The sequence below is a fragment of the Diadema setosum genome, chromosome 10, assembly GCF_964275005.1.
Source record: "Diadema setosum chromosome 10, eeDiaSeto1, whole genome shotgun sequence".
In the NCBI taxonomy this organism is placed as follows: Eukaryota; Metazoa; Echinodermata; class Echinoidea; order Diadematoida; family Diadematidae; genus Diadema; species Diadema setosum.
The window spans coordinates 38761504-38786110 of NC_092694.1; the positions used below are offsets into that span (position 1 = coordinate 38761504).

Genomic DNA, 24607 nt, shown 5'->3' on the forward strand with positions numbered 1-24607 from the left:
TTTTTTTTTTTGAAGCGCCATGAGCACTGAAAGATAAGACACAATTTCACTATGATGACGAATTATATAATATTTCTTTTTATTAGAGTCAAATTTATAGGATTTCAGATTACACTTTTACAACCATTTGTGTGGTTCTTCTGGGTTCCCCAAAAGGACATTCCCACTCCTTTAGCTATACATTCATGTCTTAAAATCTGTTCAGTCGTCGTCATAAGAAATATTCTTCTCTTTTTTTTTCTTCTTTTTTTTTGGGGGGGGGTTGATAAACATCATTACTATACGAAGGGGAACAAGAAATGAAAAACAACCACTTTGACCCCTCCCCTCCTTTTTCGCTCACTCTCTTTCCTTCTCCCTTCAGAATGTTAGGAATTCGAGATAGTGAGTGCCATGACGTCGCACTAAAGGTTACTTTGCATTATAAAGGGCTATCAGGCCAGTTTATTCATGACTGCAAATTAATAATACTTCTCCCAGCACTGCACAGAGAACATGGTGGTAATAGGCGTTTTTTTCAAACTATATTCAAATGTTATGCATACCTTTTAAACAAAGATTGTTTTTGTTAATCTGAAAGCTTGTCTGATGCTTGTCCGACACAGCAGCAAGTAATATATGCAAACTGGATCCCAGCAGGTGAATTTCATTTAAGAATGGCAGGTTGGAATAGCTCGTCAATCCCTCAAATGAAACATCCATTAATTTGAATACATTATGACTGTAAAGCATGTAAACGGCCTAATAATTCAGTACACTCGTTTCTGTAAATGAACACGTTTGGAATTAAGTTAAAAATGTTCATTAATGCTATATTTGGCATTTTTATGTTGGTTGGTCAAGAAGAACCTTAGCTATAAAGTTATGCATAAATCAAAATTTCTAGTAAACCGATTTTTCCTCTCTGCCCATCACTGTGAACTTCATAAATCCACGTGAAACTTGCGACAAATCCCAGATTTATGGTATCACTTCCAGCTAAGTGATACCATGGGTACCGGCATATTTTGCACCTGGTGCTGAAATCCTTGAGCCGGAGTGAGTCCCTAATTGTTTATCATTTGTACAAGTGGTTGATTGGGTGGTAAGACGATCTCATTTAACAAATACGATATCTCAATCATTAACAACGTACTTTATTGCAGCTGTTGTGCGAAAACGAACAGCTTGAACTACTGAGCGCTGTGGACGTACACAACCAGCGAATTTGTAATTGAAGGTATGCCTCGTGAATATTAATCTGTATTTTTCATAAACCATTGCACCAGAGGTATCGATTACTGTCATACTGTTGTAATAATTATCAGTGATTAGAAGTAAGCAGTTAGGAGCTACGCTAAGGTTTTATCGTTGTCTTGCCTTGAATCTATGTGTCTTCAGACATGTTAGCTTTTACGAGTTGACACGTGTTATTGTAATCACTGCGTTCTTCACAAGAAGAGGATATTGCTTTGGTTCCGGGCGTGATGGATATGAATCCACTAATATAGGACAGGAAATGTCTGTGTATAAGCATGGTATAAGGTATGTGATATTTGCATGACATAAAGAAGTTCTGCGCACAAACCATCTTGAAATAATACGCATTGAGGTGCTCCTTTATACCTCCCTCACTCACGTTCAGTTGCAATTGAATAGATTTCGAAGCGAATCTGTTTCGGATAAGGTAACAAATGTCACCCTTTGTGACTGGTTGACGCCATCATTCTCAACTTAATCGGCTCGGACAAGTCTGTATAATACGTTTATACGGTATACTGGTGAGAATTGTCATTCAAGTGTTGTAGGTGCTGTTGCATTTGAATATGCTTTCGCTGTTGCTCACTGTGTGTTGGTGTGTATTCATTTTCCGAAAAGTACTGTAATATCTCCTTGAAAGAGTCTATGATGAGCAGCGACGAGGAATCTAGTTTCGAGTGCGATGTCGACACGTCTCCCCTCATCGATCAGAAAAAGGAGGTCGACCGAGGTCGAAGATGCACCAGACGTCGTGTCGTCTGCCACGGCATCGCGCTCTTTATAGCACTGATGCTTGTTTTCACGGGATTACTTTTCCTACCATGGTTCGTGGATTTCATGTACGCTTACGTCATCAAGCACGTGAGTTTACTATAGAGGATATCTTACATGAAAAACAAAAAACTATTTTAAAGAATCTGATTTGTTGAAAGAGGCGAATTTGTTCTTTTCCGGTGCATTTGATGCCCACAAAATGAACGCTTCATTTTGGCGCATCAGCAATGTTGTTACGGACGTTTCACTTACATTTTCACGCTCTCTTCAGCATTGATAAGAAATGGATGGCATAGACTTGACTGGCTTTACAGTATTCTTTTCATGACTCAGGAGGTGCAATGCTTTGATAAAATGTTAATCATTAAAGCGAAAATAATCAGCTTCACTTGATGAAATAGAGAGAAATGAAATTAAATCTGAATTCCCCATATTTTTACAGGTGATAGTTCTTGACCCAAACTCGCCAATATTTGAGGAATGGGCACATCCTCGTATGCCTCTGTACCAGAGCATGTACTTTTTTGACCTGCAAAATCCAGATGACGTCATCAATGGAGGCAGACCACGTGTCAAGGAAGCAGGGCCGTATGTCTATAAGTGAGTACTGACTAAAATCTCAACGTACGTAAAAAAAAAAAAAAAAATCATAAGATATTCACATCTGATATATTTGTTTTTACTGGATCTTAATGAGTCTGTCAGTTTGTCCATAAATCATTTGTATATTCATAAGAACAATTGGCAAGATTTACTAAACTTATATTTAGAGAAATTAAGCGTCTTAATATCAGGTCACGAACATAATCAAGTTAGAATTTTTCATTATTCATGTGCGTCACTAAACGTTCTTGAACATGTTGAAAGCAACGCGTTTTAGGTAGGGCCTAAAATGTTATCAAAATAAAGAAAAGTTCAAAAAAAGCTGCATTGAGATTGTTTTCATAAGCTGCTTTCTAAAGTTAGGAGGTCAGTCAAATGATGTTTGAGCATTCCCTACCATCTTTAAGCCATGGGCGTAAATCCCGGGGGGGATGGGGGGGATATATCCCCCCCTGAAATGGAGGAGGGGGGGATGGCCTGTACAATCATCCCCCCCTGAATTTTGAGGGGAAAAAATGGAGGAAGCAGAAATGTGATTGTATCAATTTTGGCATATTGCATGACGTTTGTACGCCGGCCTTCAGACAGGTAACAGAGCTGAACAGTATTCTATCTTGTACGGAAAATGCTGTAGGAAAATGTATAATTTTCTCATATATATATATGATATATATATATATGATATATATATGATATATATAAATATATATATATATGTGATATATATCATATATATATATGATATATATATATATGATATGTATAGAGGCGTCGATGGGGGGGGGATGGTTCTCAAATAAAAGTGGGACAAACAAAAGCGAAAAATATAGCTACAAACGGCAGTTTTTGGAGTGTAAAATGTTAAAATTTTAAAGCTCGCTCGCTCCGCTCGCTCGCATTTAACCGCTATGCCATTCTCCTGATGTTGCTGCCAGTGATTGACAGCAGGTGCACCCAGTGCGCCCCCCTTAATTTCCAAAGCGAAAATATAGCTACAAACGACAGTTTTTAGGACTGGAAAATGTCAAAATTTTCAAGCTCACTCGCTTCGCTCGCTAGCATTTAATCAGTATGCCATTCTCCTGATGTTGCTGCCAGTAATTGCCGGCAGTTGCGCCCGGTGTGCCCCCTTAATTTCCAAAGCGAAAAAATACAGCCACAAACGGCAGTCTTTGGACTGTAAAATGTCAAAATTTTCAAGCTCGCTCGCTCCGCTCGCTCGCATTTAACCGCTATGCCATTCTCCTGATGTTGCTGCCAGTAATTGCCGGCAGTTGCACTCGGTGTGCCCCCTAAATTTCCAAAGCGAAAAAGTATAGCTACAAACGGCAGTTTTTAGACTGTAAAATGTCAAAATTTTCAAGCTCGCTCGCTCCGCTCGCTCGCATTTAATCGCTATGCCATTCTCCTGATGTTCCTGCCAGTGATTGTGAGCAGGTGCGCCCCCCTTAATTTCCAAAGCGAAAAATATAGCTACAAACGGCAGTTTGGGGACTGTAAAATGTCAAATTTTTGAAGCTCGCTCGCTTCGCTCGCTCGCATTTAATTATCATTCCATTCTCCTGACTGATGTTGCTGCCAGTAATTGCCAGCAGTTTTCGCCCGGTGCGCCCCCTTAATTTCCAAAGCGAAAAATATAGCTACAAACGGCAGTTTTTGGACTGTCAAATGTCAAAATTTTGAAGCTCGCTCGCTTCGCTCGCTCGCATTTAATCATTATGTCATTCTCCTGATGTTGCTGCCAGTAATTGCCAACAGTTTTTGCCCGGTGCGCCCCCTTAATTTCCAAAGCGAAAAAATACAGCCAGAAACGACAGTTTTTGGGTCTGGAAAATGTCAAAATTTTCAAGCTCATTCGCTTCGCTCGCTCGCATTTAATCATTATGCCATTCTCCTGATGTTGCTGCCAGTAATTGCCAGCAGTTTTCGCCCGGTGCGCCCCCCCCCCCCTTAATTTCGAAAGCGGAAAAAATACTAGTACAGCCACAAAGGACATGTGGGACTGTAAAATATCAACATTTTCAAGCTCACTCGCTTCGCTTGCTCGCATTTAATCGTTATGCCATTCTGACGTTGCTGCCCGATTGCCGGCAGTTGCGCCCGGTGTGCCCCCATAATTTCCAAAGCGAAAAAATACAGCCACAAACGGCAGTCTTTGGACTGTAAAATGTCAAAATTTTCAAACTCGCTCGCCCCGCTCGCTCGCATTTAACTGCTATGCCATTCTCCTGATGTTGCTGCCAGTAATTGCCAGCAGTTGCGCCTGATGCGGCCCCCCTTAATTTCCAAAGCGAAAAAGTATAGCTACAAACGGCAGTTTTTAGACTGTAAAATGTTAAAATTTTCATGCTCGCTCGCTCCGCTCGCTCGCATTTAATCGCTATGCCATTCTCCTGATGTTGCTGCCAGTGATTGACGGCAGTTGCGCCTGGTGTGCCCCCCTTAATTTCCAAAGCGAAGAATATAGCTACAAACGGCAGTTTTTGGACTGAAAAATGTCAAAATTTTCAACGCAAAGAGATTTCACCGTAGGAGGGGGAAACTCCCCTACCATACCCTCCCCCCTCGCTTGATTCGTTCCCTCACATAACCGCTCCTCCTAAGATCAAATCCTATCTACGCCGATGATAGGCCCCATTATTTAGTAGGCCTTCACAGTGATGTCGCACAGCAAGAGCTGAAATACCACGATTTTGTCATTCAATGATATATTGTGAATATTTCATTTTCTTATTATTTTTTTAAAGAAAAGAAAAGAAAATTTTCACCACAAGTGAGCACCAGATCGCTGAATTTCAGGTCTGAATATGCAAAATCTTCCTCGTGTGGGAGAGGGATACCCCCCCCCCCCCCATACACACCCTTCCCCCGTTCGGTCGTTCCACTCCTCTCACAGATATTTCCCCCCCCCCCCAAAAAAAAAAAAAAAATGTTTTCATACTTTTAAGGTCTGATTTTCCGCCGAAAGTCGTCTGACAAGCAAGCAAAAAAAAAAAGCAACAAGAACAAAAAGTCTTTATGTTGTTGCTGCCACTTTTCTCCCACTTTATATTTCATGCAAAAGAGTGGGGCATCCGATCCCTGTAAAGTGTGTGTGTGGGGGGGGGGGAGGGGGGCACAAAGCTTCTCCCCCCCCCCCCCCCCAAAAAAAAAAAAAAAAAAAAAAGGCTGCGCCGGTCCGGTTATGGGCTTGTAATCGTGGTGATGGTGACCATCCCCCCCACTCCTCAGTATGGATTTACGCCGTTGCTTTAAGTAGGTCATTATTTTTCTCTCAGTACGAATAGAGGTCATTCAATATTGTCATTACAAATGACAAATTCGTGTGTAAAAAGGGAAGTGCATCAATATCAAATCCACATAATTTTGTGAGGACAAGGGTCACAATGTCGAAGATTAAACAACAATTATCTTATCTGATTTCTCGATGTGGGGCAATTTGTCAATCATTCGCAATAAACACAACACCGCGAAAGAATTTCATCAATTTGAATATCTAATCACTTCTCTTTTCTATTTGTCACCCATTTAGGACAGTCTTGGAAAGAAATAATATCACCTTTCACGATAACGGTACACTGTCTTACTACCTGCAGTTCCGATATTTCTTCGATAGAGAGCGATCTGTCGGACCCGAGTCCGATACTATCGCGACCTTGAATGTTCCTCTGATGGTGAGAGAAACAGCTGTAGGAATCTAAACATGACGCTGACTTTAATTTGAATTATGAATTTGTTTCCTTCATGCGTTTTTCCTCTGCTTTTGCCTTTTCTTCATTCCTTTTCTTTTCTATATGCAATGCCTGTGGCGAGTACTACGGCAGATCCCAGTACCGCTATTGCACTCAATGCACGCCATAGTGATAGTTCAACATTAATTATTGGTCCGCTGTAATACGATACAGTGTATTAAATTTTCATGGTAACTTTATGCATGTATGAATCTATAACTATCTATATATCTATATACATACATTATACATACAAATTTCATGTATATACTAGTGTGTGTGTGTGTGTTTATATTTGTGTAGACTTAGATAAATGTATAAAACATAATAAACGTGTACATTCATATCCATGTGTGCATTAGTCTATAATTATACAGCACTATTATGTTCGGTAATATGGGTAATGTCTGAGGTGTTCTCTATTCTACTGTTAGCTGCAATTATTGTGTATTGATACGCTCTCCCTCTCTCTCTCTCCCTTCCTCTTTTCCTTTTACAATTTCCCTCACTTCCCATCACTCCCCCCCCCCCCCCACCCGCCACACACATACAAACAAACATTCTGAAACACGCTTCAGGCCACAGCACACATGGTAAAAGACTACCACTACTTCGTCCGCACTGCCGTCAATGGTTTCCTGTACGAGCTCGACGAGTCGCTGATGATCCGGAGGTCGGTCAGGGAGATACTCTGGGGTTACCCCGAACCCCTCATGACATTTGCTTCTCAGTTCTCTTCCGTCCCTCCACAGTTTCAGTCGGGCCAGTTCGGCTATTACGTCGGGGTGAGCAGATTAATCTTTTGTATTCGTGAATATTATTTATTTACCAATAATCAAAACTTTTTTAACTCAGGAGGGTTAGTATTGTCATAGATAGTTGAATCATGTGTACAAGTTCTTTTGAATTTCGCGGCAACTTACAATTACGCGCCGACCCGGAAGTAATGTGTAGTTACATGTAGAATATTGGAGAGAACAATGCTTGAAATTATACGCGTTGTAACCTGCATCTACATATTTATTAAACTCCCGTACAAGAGCACTTTCATAATGTGCCACATTCTTATGTGCGTTTCGAACATAATACACATGGACTCTCCAAAGTTTATGATATTAAAGTATGATCTGCATTCTAATAAATCTAAAGATCTTTAATCCATGAACGTGATAAAGAATTTGATATAACTTTCAAGATATTCACGTTCAATTTATGCACCATGACTCTCGTCTCTGTTTTGGGGAATGTATCGCGATGTATTGCAGTTCAACGAAACGAACGTCGGACTCTTCAACCTCTTCAACGGCAAAACCAACATCAGTCTCGTCAACCACATCGACAAGATCGATGGAGAGGATCGTCTTTTGACTTGGTGGTCGGAAGAGGCCAACAGCTTCAAGAGTAGCACCGGTGAGATGTGTGTTATTAGCGAAATCAGTGTTTTCTCTTTCACGTATAGAAATGATAATGGTAACATTTACACCAACACTGCCAGTTAATCAACCGTCAAATTTGTGTTGTGGACACCGAGAAAATCGAATGGCAACACCAAATCGACACAGCAAAAAAACAAATCAGAACATCAGCTTGGAACTCAACCTCATCATCTAACCTCACCATTATCATCACTATCATCATCACCATCATCATGACCATCATCATCGCTATCATTCTCATCGTCACCATCATCATTATCATCATCATCAAGGTTGGAGCTATGTAGATATAGCAGAACACTGACATAAGTATCCTTGACATCAATACCTATACCAACGTATAGTAACCATGGTAACCAACAGCAACGGCACTTTGCTATCGGTGGAACAGCAATATAGTGACCGTTTTATCATTAAACACCAACATACACTCCACTACCGTCTGCATCGCCAACTTCAGCCCAAGTAGATGTAGAATATTTCGATTCGATTTTCGAGTTCGATTTCGATTTTATTTCATATATATTTCTCGATGAAAAAATACATCAAATATAACAAAATTAAACGAAGTATATGATATCAAGCTTGAGACATACATAAAATATTGCAAATATTGACACCGCTAACCACAGAATCACTCACACAAACGTAATGACACCAAGCCCGCTATCAATACCACTTGTAGTATTACTTCCATTATCAAAAACATGCTTATTTGTGGAATATCATGGAGCCACCACGCTCCTTTTCAGTCACTATTTTATTGTACACGTTTTTTGTGCGGTCAATGATAACTAACATCGCAGGGATGTCGATTCTCCTTCTTTCATGTCTTTGCCGTCCTTTTCCGGCTGTGATCACCATGGCTATGTACCATCACAATCAATGTGGCTACTTCGTCGATAAGTCTTGTATTTTGTTCATTTCATTTCATTTGTTATATTTCCAACAAAGTATGATTTCAGCATGATATTTGCCTATACACAGTCTTACAAAATCCACGAGGCGCGTTTGTCAGAAGAGACAATCATGTGGAATCAAATACAGCTGTAGGCGGCCATTAACCTTAAAGTTGTTGTTTTTTATGTCCACTTCTAGAGATTTTTGAAGATAAAAGGCAACTCGTTGAAGAAATATTTTGTCATGTCTTGCTAATCAGTGATACAGGTGATTTTATTTTGTATAAACCTTTAGTGAAAGCAGACAAACCTCTCCCTTCCCCTTCTCCTTTCAACTATCCTATCTCTATGCAAGTCATCCCTCCCTCCTATTCTCCTTCCGATGTACATTATAATACTATGTTATGCTACGGGGGGCTGCACGCAAATCAAGCTACGCTTATGCTGTAGCCCCTCTGTATTATTCATTGTAGTATGTTTTGTTGTACTTTTGCTGTACATTGTACACAGGCAATGAACAAGAAAATACTTATATATATTATCATATTTATGTTTGTACATGAATGTGTATATGTACAATGATGATACAGAAACCAATAATCAAATCAAAAAAAAACTCTATCTATATTTCAGATGGATCGATGTTTCATCCTGGTGTGACGAGAGAGGAAACACTTCATCTTTTCCAACCTCAGCTCTGCAGGTGGGTCAACCAAGTCCTTAACAAGACAAACTTTCACTTTTCGATGAAATTTGCCGGTGATTGACATTGAAAGGGCGGTGAGTTGGCTCAGTCGGTAGCGCGTCTGCCTCACGATCACGCGGCCCGGGTTCGAACCCGAGTCTGGACTGAGCAATGTTGTGTGTAAGCATACCGTCCCCTCTAGCAAGAGGCAAAACACTCTGTCCCTCGGATAGGACATAAAATGGAGGTCCCGTGTATGAGAGAGTCGCAGCTCATGCACGTAAAAGATCCCACTTCATTCATTCATCGCAAAGAGCAGGGTGTCTAACCCGGTGAAGTGGTCCCCACCCCACATCCAACTGGACCCCATGGAAGACCAGCTTAGTGTAGCTGAATATGGGCTATCCAGCCATCTTCACAGATGGAAAAATGAACAACAACAAATATAATGTAACTCAAGGGGAAAATTCAGTCATTGCAAAGCTGAGTGATGATCATGGCTTGTACTGACTACAAACTCAAAGTTATCGAAACTAAAATCGAAACTTTCTTTTCCGAGGTCTGTCAGATTCTTTATATTTATTCACTACTGAAAGAGAAAAGGAAACCATGTCTTCTTGCCGCTCTAAATTGTGAGATACAATAGTGTAGATAGTTATCTCGTTGATATCGTCTTCAGAACAACAATCCCTGTATTTCTGTTTTGAAATTTCATGTTTTATTGTTTCGCGTTTCACAAAGTGTTGTCAACGAAATGGGGGGGGGGGGCAGAGTATGAAAATAAGAGGATATTCTTGCACATCTGGTTGCATCTTGCAAAGATTTGACCATGACCACTAATATGAATACATATTATTTGCCTCTTTGATACCACGGCGAGCAGGTCGGTGTCTTATGAATTTGAAAACGAGTCGTCTTTCAAGGAGGTTCCGCTGCTGAAATTCAGACTGTCGCCCTCTGTGTTCATGAACGTCACAACTTTCCCTCCAAATCGGGGTTTCTGTGGCGGCCAACCCGAGCTATGTAATGTGCCTTCTGGGGTCATGCGACAAGATCCGTGTAGATATGGTAAGAAAAAAAAAAAAGTATAAAATCAAAGGAGCTATATAGTCAGAAATCAAGCTAACTGGTAAAACACTCTATCCCTGAAAATGGAGGAAATTCTAAAAAATGGAAAATGAGTCTTGTTCATTTTCAATGACAATGTAATACGTATTGTTAAAGCTTAATATAAGGTAATGTGAGAGAAAGTAATAACAAATGACAGTTAAGTAAAATTTGAAGAAAAAAAAGAGATCAAACTGAATCTGTCTCGGAAATCGACCCAATTTAGTGACTTTTTTTTTAAAGGTTTTCGTTGTGTACATTTTAAAGGCGTGTACAACCTTTTTTTTTTTTTAAAAAAGCAAGTAATATACTAAAACTCCTTTTCATTTTGTGACCTTAAAATTTCATTCGATCTTCTCCAATTCGTCAACGTGTATACTAAAACAAACTAAGAAAAGTGATATGAGTCCGTTTTTTGTTTAGAAAAACATGTTAAAGGGATGGTAATAGTGTTGGTTGAGAGGGTTTTCAGGCTTCATCTTTTTGAGAAAATGAGAACCTCCAATGAAATATAAAAGACCATACAATTCTTAGAGGATCTGAAAGTTTATTGAATAACTTTGTTTTAGAATCAGATACAAGAAGTTCCTGTATAATAAAGGGTTGGACCCACCTTTTATTAGGACCACTTTATAGGAATAGGTGGTAGGCATAGGTTTAGGAATAAGATTTAGGGCTTTAGGAATTGACAGTTCGAATCATAGGATTGTATTTGAAGATGCCTACACCTTTGTTAGATCTTGTAATTAGCATAGTAATTAATGTATATCGGCTTAAAAACGAAGTCAAACTGCTGTCTTTTTTTTTTTTGTCAAAGTGATGTCTTTAAGACGTCTTTTTTTTTTCTACCAAAACGCGTAAAAAAGATAGTAAATTGACGTGAAAACGATGTTTATGACGTTATTCTTAACGACGTAAATGAACAAAGATAATGGAGGTAACTTAAACGTCTTAGACTGACGTCAAAATGTTACGTCACGTCAGCGCTGTCGTCAGAAAGACGTCGTAAACTGTCGACGAAAATACGTCATTTTGCTCCAATGCGAGACATAAAAAAGACGTCATATTCATGACGTCTGTCTGACATCTAGGTGGTCGTACAAAGACCCCTTTCTGACGTCTAAATATGACGTCTTTTTTACGTCTTCCATTTGAGCAAAATGACGTATTTTTGTCGACAGTTTACGAGTCTTTCTGTAGATAGACGTCATTCTGACGTGTCTCTGCTATTAGGGTTGTTGTACTTTGCATTTGGATATCTCAGCCATTTCAAGACCGATTTTCATCATATTATGAACTTTGAATACCTGTTCGAATTGTATGCTCTCTACAAAGATTATTCCATCTTCATAAGTGATTTCTAATTGTCTTGTAAAAGTGAAAATTTGAATACCCCATCAACCTTGCCCATCGCAACCCAAAGTATATCACCCCTTTTGAGTAATTATAAGATCATAGTCACATGCCTATGATCACATGGGTTAGGGCTCAAATCGAGATTTTAATCGTCTAATTTTACTCAATCTCAGTATTTCTTTGACTTTCTACTTGGGATGTTGTATATTATTTTTCCTCTTTTTTGCGTAGAGTTAGTGCAAGAAAAACAAGGAAGGTTTAAAATCTGACTTTCCTTTTAGTGTAACATTTTAGGTTTATTCTACTCAAAATATTTCACTTCGTGATATGTACAGGGAACGGAAGAAGGCGGTAAAGGATAGTAAAATGTGACGTCACTCGCATTCATTTCTTTACGTTGTGATTCTACAGGAAGTCCTATCGCTCTGTCAAATCCACATTATTTTGGAGGTCAACAAACTTTGATTGATGGGATCGAAGGAATCTCTCCAAACGCCACGCTCCATGAAAATTACCTTGGAGTCGAGCCGGTAAATATGACATTCCAATAATACATGTATTGAAAAAAAAAAGGGGGGGGGGTTGATACGCCATATCATGTCAGCCATAATCATGTCTCAAATTCTACGAATGAATTATGAAAAGTGTTGCAGTAACTAGCTCATAGGTGTTTTAATACAATTGGAGATATCCCAAACAAGTTTAGTATCATAACTTGAATGGCATCGAATGCACTCTGCGCTGCGCAACGTTCATGAGTAGTATGATGCAGTTCCTGAAACCAGCTAGGCAAAAATATTATTGATTGGCAGGTATGACGCTTTTAGATGATACATTGATTGCATTTTAACTGACTTGTTTTAATGAAAAAGAATTCGTGCAGTGTTTATTTTTCCCTTGAGTCTTTTAATCAAAAGGCATAGAAAACTGGGGTTTTTTTAGGCGCTGCTTGAAAAGCGAGATTTGTTTCGTTGGTTTTTGTTGCATACGTTGTATTGGGGTCTATTATTTTCCACAACATGAAATACCTATAGTTAAAACTTTTACTCAATTATTGTTTTTATGTCTGCCATCTTGCAATTGTTTGTGTAGAATTTACGTATTGGTAACACACGCAGTCTTTCAGTATTCCTAAGTTTACCTTTTTTCGATTTTGCTGGTTTGTTCATTTTTTATTGTTGTTGTTGTTTGTTTTTTTTCTTTTACAGAAAACTGGCGTTCCGTTTGTGATGAAATTTCGCTTCCAGATTAATATATTCACGCAGCCAGTTTCCGGGATGAAGTAAGCTCCTCTACTGAGTAGATGCATGCTCAAAATTTATTTTCCTTTACATAAGAATGTACACAAATCCAATGAGGATAAAAAAACACGAAAGTAAACACCTTGAGAGGGCCATGCAATACTTCACGTTACGAACTGCAGAGATTCAGCTGCATCTAAATGAATAGCGCCCTCATATGACGTATTAGTAATATACATGTATGTGCGCTCCGTAATAATCATCGCTACACTAATAAACACCTCTTATAGTATTCTTTCCATGGCGTCAAACCATTTTTTTAGGGGGTGGGGTGGGGTGTAATGGTGTAATAATTTGAATATATTCCTTATCACTGATGCACCTTTAAACTGACTTTTTTTTTTCATGTATGGGTTTTGAATTTCATGAGATAAGTATTACACATGTAATTTATGATCTTTTGTTTACGGGAATAACTATGTCTTTCCAATGCGAACACATGCTGTTTTGTTTGCATACGTGAATAAACTTGTTTTGATTCCATAAGATAATGTTCCTTAATAATTCCTCTAAGAGAGAAAATAGGCATTCACTGCGGATATGTCAAAGGTCAAATAAGGTTGACACTCTTCGTTCATAGTAAAAAGAAAATGGATTCTACCATCCATCTCAGTCTGACTCACTACATAACACTGCACAATAGATGATCTTCCCATCGATTTGTTGATCTTCCGTAATTGTCTTTTTCTACTCCACAGAGATATCGGTGACATCAGAGAAATGTATTTTCCCCTATTCTGGATAGAACAGGTTTGAGCAAGTACTTTGTTTTGGTGATTATTTCGATAGACAAATGTGTTGGTGGATAATCAGAAGGGTCCACGGGAAAATACCCAAAACGTTCTGCAGTTTGGGTCTTAATAAAGAAAAGCAAAACCCAAAGAGAAATGTGGATTGAGTGAAAGCAGCAACATTAGTAGAACACATCAGTGAAAGTTTGAGAAAAATCCACAAAAAGTCACTTTTCTAGCATAGTGAAAGAGCACTTGACTAACCGCTTTCAGAAAGCAGGGGGAATAAGTTGCTACCCTTAACATATTATGTCACTATCAAGTTGATGGAATGTGTAATTTTAGATCATGAAAAATAAATTTTTGTGAATTCCCTTTACATTTTCTTTATATTGTTGTCCACACATGACGCCATAATCTCTAGTAGACTTTTAGCAGCCTTTCAATTTTCATTCCAAGTCGTGTATGAAATAAACTGTGTTCCTGCTTGTAATTATGTTACATGGAATGTGTTGGTCGTTAGTGGTACATAATTATGTTTATCGTATTAAAAAATTAAAAATGAAACAAATTGATCTAAGAACCTAAGGGAAAAAAAACCATCAGATTGATGACAATCAACTTGAGAAGTTAAAATAATAATTAAAAAAATTGTGAATAACAAGTGATGAAAGAAATATAGGCCTACATACCCCTCGTAATTTTCTAGTATATAGTTCATTTGAATTTATCCCATCTTGACCACCCACCCAGAGTATGGAAGTCAATGATGACATCATCAACGAGTACAAACTCGGTTTCGTCGATGTCTGGTACGCTGTGCTGGCAATCGAGTGGGTATTGTTTGCACTCGGGATCTTCATCATTCTGGGTCTGGTCGCCAAGACTACCAAGCACTTCAAAAGATCTCAGGAAGACGGGAAGGTGAGGTAGAAGTCAACCTCGTATCATTAGGAGCTTTAGATTTTGACGCGGACGTGTGAGACGACGCTTGCGCTGGACGTTCTCCTCTTCCCTGCGTCGTGTTAAAAATTAGCTTTAGATTACGCTGGGACGCAACGTATAATAAATAAAATGGCGCCCCCATATGATTGGTGCATCAAGTAGCTCCCTACGTCGCAAATTGTGCGGCCGTAAAAATAGCCCAGAATAGTAGTGAAAACAAGTCTCGCGCCAAGCAGACCAAGTCCTCAATACCGGCCCATGACCATGCTCAGCAGGACAGCAGCAAGAACGTCACATTCACAGTGCGCACTGACCTTCCTCCAGTCCTGAAGGCAAGAAGAGGTCTGCTTGCAAAAACTGCGTACAACCTAAGAAAGTCTGGCAAATCAACCAGAATCATCATTGTAGGCAGCAAGGTTGTTCTGCAATGGAAGGAGAAAGGTACCACCAAATGGAATGCTTATGAAGATTGAGGCAATATAACATTTCTAAGCCAGGCTGCTCTGCCATGGTCATGAACTCTAGTCCCTAGTCTGAATGTAAATCTTTCTATACATTATCTGGTACCGGTACCATTTTCATTATAGCTCCAGCAGATCACACTTTTTGCTATTTAGTGTTTACAATTACACTGTAGCGTCTACCTTAGTACGTGTACTAGTTTACTGATGAATGTACACTGAGCTATATTGTTCTAAATTGACTGGATGTTTGTAATCTGAGGTATGATACTTTTTTCCTCCCCCCCCCCCACACTTTTGAGAGCTGCTTTTGTATAGCAGAGACTTTGTATAAATCAAAATCAAGATATCTTTTGGATCTTTTCTTTTAAGCAGGTAATTTCTTTTTTTTACAGCTTCCAGTACATTCCTTATGAATGTTAACATGACACTGAGCCTGAGATGTACTGACTACTGTACTTGTACAATTGTACATGTACACTGCTAGTGTATATAACCAATTGCAACTCAGAATTTCTTTTATTTATTATAGTGAAACACTACAGAATTCTTCATGTGGGACTTGTAGTCCAGTACAATTGCTATTATTCATAGCATTACATTTTAGATTTGAATGAAAGAATGACAGTTGATAAAATGTTCTCATATGGCATTGCTTTTTAAAATGGCATTCATTTGCTGTTGCTTTTCACTATTTAGATGTACATTGTAAGTTCAATCGACTTACAATGCTGACCTATTTGTAGACCATGCGGTGGTCCGAGTGTACATTTTTTGCCACTTTTTTCCCCCTCTTATTTCTCATTGGTCAATACTGCGTTGATGGTGTTGACCCTTTTTTCTTGTTACACATGCACTTTTTTGCTAGTTATTGTTATTATTCATGTTGATTATTGATGTACAATGTTGTTGTACACTGTCAATTATGACAAGTGTTCTGTTGATTCTATTAGAGCAGATGAGATGGCTACTTCTCCTTTCCATTGAATTGGAAGAAAATACCTGCGTAACTGTCAGTAGGAACGGGCTGAATGATATAACAGATTTATCAGTAAATGTATCTCGCACTACATGTTGTAATGTTCTCACTTTTGACTTTACGTCAACTGGTATCTTATCCAGTTGCTACATTGTACCTGACCTCACATGCAAATTTCTTATATCCATGCAGCATGTTCATCCCCTACAATTTTGAAGTATCCAAGTCATGGCCTCTGTAAACCTGTTTCCTTTCCATACATTAGATAATGATGAGCTCTTTTTAAATGTGCAAAGTGTTGGTGAAAGTAGAAAAGTAGAAGAAAAGACAACTCTATGAGTTCATCTTCAAATCCATTATACAGTATCTCTGATGAAACCATTCTGAGTGACCTAAATGCAGGTATGCCAAGTTTTGAAATCAGTTGCGATGACAACGATAGAAGTGTCTCTTGTACTGAGTCTATGTACTGTACAGCTCAACAGTTTGGTGATGCACTTTCAGATCTGAAGCAAAATGATTTTTCTGTATTACATCTCAATATTAGGAGCCTAAATAAACATTTTGATCCCTTAGAGCAATTGCTCAATACACTTTCAGGTTCCCCTTCAGTAATTGCTCTGACTGAGACTTGGACTCGCAATTCTACACCATCCTCATTATACTCTATGGAGGAATATGATTTTATAGCCAATAGTCGACCCAACAGAACTGGTGGTGGAGTGGGCTTTTATGTTCTATCTAAGCTAAAATATGTCAGGAAGGATGATTTAACACATATGACTGATTTTATTGAAACACTCTTCATCGAAATCAAATCTTCTGACTGCAAAAATATTTTAGTTGGAGTGGTTTACAGGCCTCCCCAAGCTAAACAAGATGAATTTATGACGGCTCTGAATGATATATTGTCTTCCAGTGAGGTAAACAACAAACATTGTATTCTGGTTGGAGATTTTAATATTAACTTACTCTGCTCTCAGGTAAATCCTTACTGTCAATTATTCATCGACACCATCTTATCCTATTCCTTCTTCCCGTTAATTACCAAGCCAACTCGTATTGCTGATCAGTCACATACTCTTATCGATAATATAATTACAAACATAAATCCAACCCCCAAAACAGGGATAATTGTGTCTGATATGACAGACCATTTTCCGGTGTTTGCTATACTGCCTCAAATGGCAAGTGTAAAAAATCCCCCTTCTGTAGAAATGCATCAGTGGAAGTTAAGTAGTACCAATTTGCATCTGGTGAAGGAGGCACTGAGTACACATGACTGGTCACACATATTAGATATAAATGATGTAAATATTGCATACGATTACTTCCTTGAAATAATAGATTGTGTTGTTACGGGTATTTGTTCTACCCCTACTAGCAGTAAGAGTAATTCGAGTTATAAAAAGAAACCCAGATCTCCTTGGTTATCGCAGTCACTCTTGAAGTCAGTAAACCGGAAGAATAGACTTTATTACAGATACAAATCCAATCCTACTCCTAAGTTAAAGAAAAAATATACTGTTTATAAAAACATTTTGGTCACTCTCTTACGCTGTGCAAAGAAAGAGTATTACTCGCAATTGATTGAATCATGTAAGAACGACATTAAAAAGACATGGAAAGTTATTAATGATGTTTTGCGTAAAAAGAAAAATACAACCCAAATAGACACATTGAATGTAAATGGGAAAAAGATTGAAGATTCTTCTCAAATTGCCAACGGTTTGAATAATTTTTTTGTGAATGTAGGCCCTAATCTTGCACGTAATACTCAATCATTTAACACACATTTTTATGATTATTTAGATCATCACAACCCAAACACACTGTTTTTCTCTCCAGTTGTCATAAACGAAATAATTGAGATTGTCAATACATTGGATAGTAAGAAAAGCCCTGGTTATGATGGAGTTACTAATTTTCTTTTAAAGCATGTCATTTCTGAAATAGCTGAGCCTCTTGTGCATATACTCAATCTGTCACTCAGCTCTGGTATTGTCCCTGACAAGATGAAAATTGCAAAAGTTATACCAATATTCAAAAAGGGCTCCCCTGAAGAATTAACAAATTACAGACCAATCTCTCTTCTCCCTACCTTCTCTAAATTACTGGAAAAGGTGGTTTATTCTCGTGTTGATGATTTCTTGGAAAAAAACAATATCATAAGTGAATCCCAGTTTGGCTTTCGTAAGAAACATACAACTTCTCATGCCATTTTAAAATCACTGAATACGATTGCTCAATCCATAGAAAAATTTTCTCATACAGTCGGTGTTTTTTTAGATTTTTCAAAAGCCTTTGATACTGTTAGCCATGATATTTTATTATATAAGTTGTCTAGATATGGAATAAGAGGCAAGTCATTAGATTGGTTCAGTAGTTATCTGCATAACAGGAAACAATTTGTTGTTGTTAATGGCCACAAATCTCACATAGAGTCTATCACGTATGGTGTACCTCAGGGGTCACTCCTTGGTCCACTGTTGTTCCTGCTGTTTGTTAATGATTTTCCGAAATCGAGTAATTTACTTTCCTTCACTCTTTTTGCTGATGACACAAGTGTATTTTATTCTCACCAGAACTGTGCTACCCTCTTGAATACTGTGAATTCCGAAATGATTAATGTTCTGAAATGGGTAAAAGTAAATAGAATGTCACTAAATGTTTCTAAGTGTAATTATATGTTCTTCAGTAAATGCAGCATCAATCTACCTTCTCCTGTATGCATCGATGGGACTGAACTAGTCATGGTTGATTCTACCAAATTTCTTGGAATAATCATTGATAGGAATTTATCCTGGAAGACACACACAGATGCCATGGCGAAGTTATTATCAAGGAATGTTGGTATTATCCATAAACTAAAGTCTTTCATCCCATCCAATATCTTATTTATGCTGTATAATACATTGATAATGTCACATGTAAATTATGGGCTGCTTGCTTGGGGGTCAGCTCCAAGACTGTCTATTGATAGGATCTTAAGAATACAAAAGAGGGCCCTACGAACTGTTTTTAATTTGAACTTCCGCTCACACACTTCAAATATATTTTTTGAGAAAAAATCACTGAAAATATATGATTTGTATCTTTTCCATCTTGGATGTTTGATGTATCAAACCTATGTGAATGAATGTCCAACTGCCCTTTCTGTTTTATATAAGAAGAACAGTCATGTTCACAATTACTCAACTCGTCAGCAAAACTTTTTCCATATACCTCGTACACGCACCACCTTTGCACAAAACACTGTTATTTTTTCTGGCCCTAAGCTTTGGAACAATTTGCCAATTGATGTTAAATCTGCCCCCAGTTTATCTGTATTCAAGCAAAGATTTAAAAAACATCTCCTTGCATCTTACGTTGATTGATGATAATATGACTTTTAATTAATGACCAATGTGTGTATTTACACCTATTTGAACTGTATGTCACTACTCTCCGTCTTTTACTTCTTTTCCTCTCTTCCTCCCTCCTCTTGTTTTTTGTTTCCCACCTCAGCCCTTCATTCATTTTGCAACACACTGTATATCACTTCCACTCATCTGCATGTAATATTTCTTTTTTGAGGGGACCTTGTTTAACAAGCTGTGCTTTCTCAAGGTCCCCCACGCAACATTCCATGTAAATATCAACCCTGTTCAATTTTTTTGTAATTATACTAAGCAATGTACTTGCCCCCACAAGGGGTTTGTGACACATGAGAATGGTGTGTGAAATAAATTGAATTGAATTGAATTGAACTCAGGAGACGCAAGGTAAAAAATAGATTGACTTGATGCGCGCTTCTGCGCATACTCAGAACATGTATTTCCTTCTGAACGTCCCCAGAAAATCTAAAGCTCCGTAATGTAGACAGAGTGAACATCATTCAAGGGGTTCCACGCCAGTTAAAAGTTAGTCTGAAAAGAACGAGTAAAATTTGATAAAAACAACAATGAAAATGTGATTAAACTCTGGTAACGTGACCAGTGCACATCACGAGACCGACACCCACGAGTCATGCAGCCCACCAGTCATACAGCCCATAAGGCCCACGAGACCGACACATTGAGCCCCATGTTGTATCTGTCGAACTCGTGGGCTGTTTTTACCTAGTGTCGAACTCATGGGCTTTATTTGCCTAGTGTCAAAGTCATGGGCAAAATGACTCGTGGGTGTCGGTCTCGTGGGATGACGCCCGAAGTTTTGTTATATTTTGTAAAACAATTCTCGAACAGGTGATATCAATATATAGATGAGGGAGCTAATGATGTCAATACCTAACGATTTTTCATTGATAATGGACATAAATCTAAAGAAAATTCAATTTTCATTACCTTAAAGGTGAAAAAAAAAATATTATGCCTGGCTGAATATCTGCGAATATTGATCAGTCAGATATGAGGATTTGAGACTGGGGCAAAGATGCATTTAAACAAAAGAAAAAATGGAAGCAGCAAAGTTTTGTATACAAACTATAATATTATGGAAAGTTTTGAGGCGATAACATCAGATCTCCTATTTGCATACTTTCATTGACTGTTCAAGAAGTGTTTCACAATTAACAATTTCATAACTTCATAATCTGATTTCCATCAAATTTCTACGTTGTGCTGATAAGAATGATACACTTTTTTATCAGACGTAACTTTTAACTGGTCGGGAAATCTCCTTTATTAAAGCAAAAAACAGTGTCCATTCTAGGAAATCGAGATTAGAAATAAAAATCGATCGTTATAGGTACTGAATTTCGGTGCCTTATACAGGCGTCATGAAGCACACGCATAGATTATGTAATAACCATGATAACTGTCAAATGTATGTGTGTGTGTGTGTGTGTGTGTTTTTTTTTTTTTGTTCCTCTTTTTGGATTGCTCTCCATTGTTGACTAGTTGTGAGTATTTTGCTTTTCATTCATTAATCTATCTATGTATTGGTGGTTGTTTATTTTTGTAAGCACACTCTCAGAAATCGTTTTTATATGAAATCAACCCATCATGGCTCATGTTATTCCGTTGTCGACGAGGATATTGATATAGCGTCATTCTAAAGCCCCATTTTCAAACGTGTTCGAACCATTTTAGAGAAAAAGGTCAACAGGTCCCTCTCCGTATATTTTTTTTCTTTTCAAAACTATGCCATTTTTTTTACTTACCTCACATTACTTTGTCCTGATCTTAATCCAACTTTATGTTTGATTTTTTTTCCTTGTTTCTTTACTTTGAAATTATAGTCAGTCTGCTTGGTATTGGGGGTTTTATTTTGATCAGAAATATCTACAATAGCCTTTTAAACAGTCAATAATGTTACCCACTCCAAATGAATCAAGAGAAATAGGAGAAAAAAAAAACGACGTTGCACTTCATCGTGTTCATACTTGATATCAACATTTCTTTCATTCGGTTCATTGGTGGAGTGCATGATGTAATCTATCATTCGTTCTCATGTCACGTAGTACAGTCAGTGGGTCAGAGTGATGATGACGCAATCTTTATAGGCGAGTTACTTTTACATCTCTAATGGATTCAGCGAATGCACAAATGTAACGACAACACTTAAGGCGAAGTATAAGGTAAACAGTACCATCCATTTTAACATTATTAAATCCATTGTGCCGTCGTCACTGAATAGGGAGGATAAATCAGTTCGTCATCTCGGTGTAAATAACGAAAAAAAAAAAATGTGTAAAGAGAGTTCCCTACTAGTATTTCACCTACTTTCATGATACAGCACCCTACTGCCCTCCACCAGGGAGGTGGAAATCCACCTCCCTGCCTCCACTAAATAGCAGGTGAAATAATATTACCCTATAAAGTCAGTAAGAAGTCGAGGGAAAGTGTACTTGTCATTAAAGAAAAAGATAAACAGAGACTGAATTTTTATGAAAGGTAATTATTGTTATCATGTACGAACGTTACTAAAAGCTGCACGGTGCAGCTTATAACAACATGATGTTGAATGCCATGAATTATTACTTCCATTGTTTCACCAGAGATCGCCTAGCAAGGACAAAACTCAGGAAACTTCGCCCCTGTCAACTTAACAGCGCCACCTACGATTATTTTCGCCTAAAGATACAGGAGAAACTCGGAATCGGCTACAGCTAGCCAGAGTATATTTTAGCAAGACATGATGATACCATTCTACCATACTGACTTCAGTTACATGTAAATGTATATTACCACCTTCATTAATTACGGGAGGAACCTGTGCTAGTTTTGGAGGAATGTACGTAATTTTCTGCGATGGTAACCATTGAAATTTGGTCGTAGACATCTAGGCAGCCTGATTTTGTTTGGATATGTGGATGTACTGAACGTTCAGAACTCGACCCCTTTGAGCTGGTACTCATGGAGAAAACAATTAACTATAGACTCGACTGAATGAAGAGTATCCATATTGGTGACTGTGATAGTTTACCAGATTGAGCAATGATAATTATTAGATTCTATATTCTGTTGCCTATCTATTATTAAGGGGGGAAATGATAGTCCTCTAAACTGATTGTTGTACGCTAAAAAAATTCCACGATTATATGTCTCTAATTTAATACTCATTTCCACCCATTTGGAGTAGAAAGAAGCGTCGTCTGCAATATAATAAACTAAATTTGAGCTAAGGTGTCATAGTCATAAAGTACGTTTTGACCATGTGAGACGGCTTGAATTGTGACCATTTTTGTCTTCTTAAGCTTTTCATGACATAAGACGGAGAGGCGTGTTTTTCTTCTTTTTTTGATGGTACTTCGAGTACAGAAGATCCATGTATAGGAAATAAAAATTTGTACTTTGCATGGGATTGGGCGGAAATCGTTGAAAGTATAATAAGCGATGTTTTGTTGGAATCAAGGTTGCTCTATTTAAAAAAAAAATGCTTTACATGTTAGTTCACTTTAGCCCAAATAATTTAGTCCACGGTCGCATCTGTGGTTCTTTAGTAGGTCACGTTCGTTTTATCAACAAGTGTGGCAATTAAGAAAATGTGTAACGGTTTGCAAGATGAATATTCAAACATCAAAGATTAGTGAAAACACACTCTCGTATACCAATACCTGCGATATGAGCTTAGTGAATAAGCCTTCTTGATGTTGCATCCCCCCCCCCCCCAAAAAAAAAAAAAAAATAGAAGTTTTTACTGCCATGACTGCATGGTTGTACTATATCGAAGGTGTGAGAACGGTTTGAACGCTTTGTAAACCAGCGCAACTCTTCCTATGTATTACGTTTCTTTTGAAGTTGTTCCAATATAATCATGGAAAACCTACCATCCATTCACGATTTGTCTGATATCATGTATTGCTAATTGGTGTAACAGCTTTTAGATAAATCGCCTTAAGGTGATGCGGTATTGCACCGGTTAAAAGGCAATTATGATTTTACATTAAAATCGTGCGGTTAAATTATCATCCTTTCCTGAATCGTGAAGTTTGTGTATCTAGTGTCCTTCTAGCATTTCAAATAAAATGTGATCATTAGCTGCCAAGAAGTAAGATTTTATTTACATTCACACAATAATGTATGTCATATATGTATAGAGCACGTGTCACGGAAATCAAAGTACATGACCAATCCGCCTCTTTCAAGTTTCACGTGTTTTACGAAAAAGCGATATAAGAATAATATATAATCACTCATAGTACCAAATACATGGATAACGATATCATTGCATAGCAAATCTCTATTGACCTGCATTATTACTCTTCTCTTAGCTTTCTTTGTTCACATGAAATCAGACAACAACAACAACAAAAAAACACCAAAAACACGAGTATCTTTTGTGTCATATTTCTGTGATGGTGCAGAATTTTCTTACGTTGACTTTCAATAGGAGAAAGTAGTTTTGGCTAATATGATATTAATGAATTAATGAATTGACTTCATTTTGTTTTTCTTTTCCTTACAAAATATGTATTATCAATGTTTTCCCGTAGTAATAGAACTGTCTGGGTTTGTTGCTTTTTTGCATGTTATAATTATAATGTCTTTTAATTCAACCATAACTAGGGGGCCTCTATAGTATGACATAGCTATGCACCCGACTCATTACATAGCTATTGCTTCGTCTTTTCTTATCATTTTGGAATCCCCTTGGTAATAGTGGCCAATCTAAGTGAAACGGTGTTATAAAACTAACAAGGTCAGCATGCAGACTCGAACTGGCACTACCGACATCAGGCGGTGTGAGGAGCCATCACCTTGGACAGATTCTAAGAATGGCGCCCTCACACGGCCACGGAACATGTAGTGCTTACATTTTTAACATTATCGTGTATTACTATTAGCGGCGACAACACGGTGACAACACTGGCTGTGTAAGATTCATTGTTAACGCCATATTTTCATGATTATGAATTTGATAATTATTTCTGCCGA

General features: G+C 38.0%; 1 protein-coding gene across 1 annotated transcript; it reads left to right on the top strand.

Annotated features, from left to right (window-relative positions):
• Positions 1–1081: 1081 nt before the first annotated feature.
• Positions 1082–22419, top strand: LOC140234170 (scavenger receptor class B member 1-like). The gene is made up of 13 exons (XM_072314242.1): positions 1082–1219; positions 1880–2100; positions 2456–2613; positions 6149–6290; positions 6926–7132; positions 7613–7757; positions 9316–9385; positions 10251–10435; positions 12242–12360; positions 13039–13112; positions 13830–13881; positions 14616–14786; positions 22228–22419. Exons 2-13 carry the CDS (start codon positions 1885–1887, stop codon positions 22276–22278), a joined length of 1590 nt encoding a protein of 529 aa, XP_072170343.1. The 5' UTR covers positions 1082–1219; positions 1880–1884; the 3' UTR covers positions 22279–22419.
• The last annotated feature ends 2188 nt before the right edge of the window (positions 22420–24607 follow it).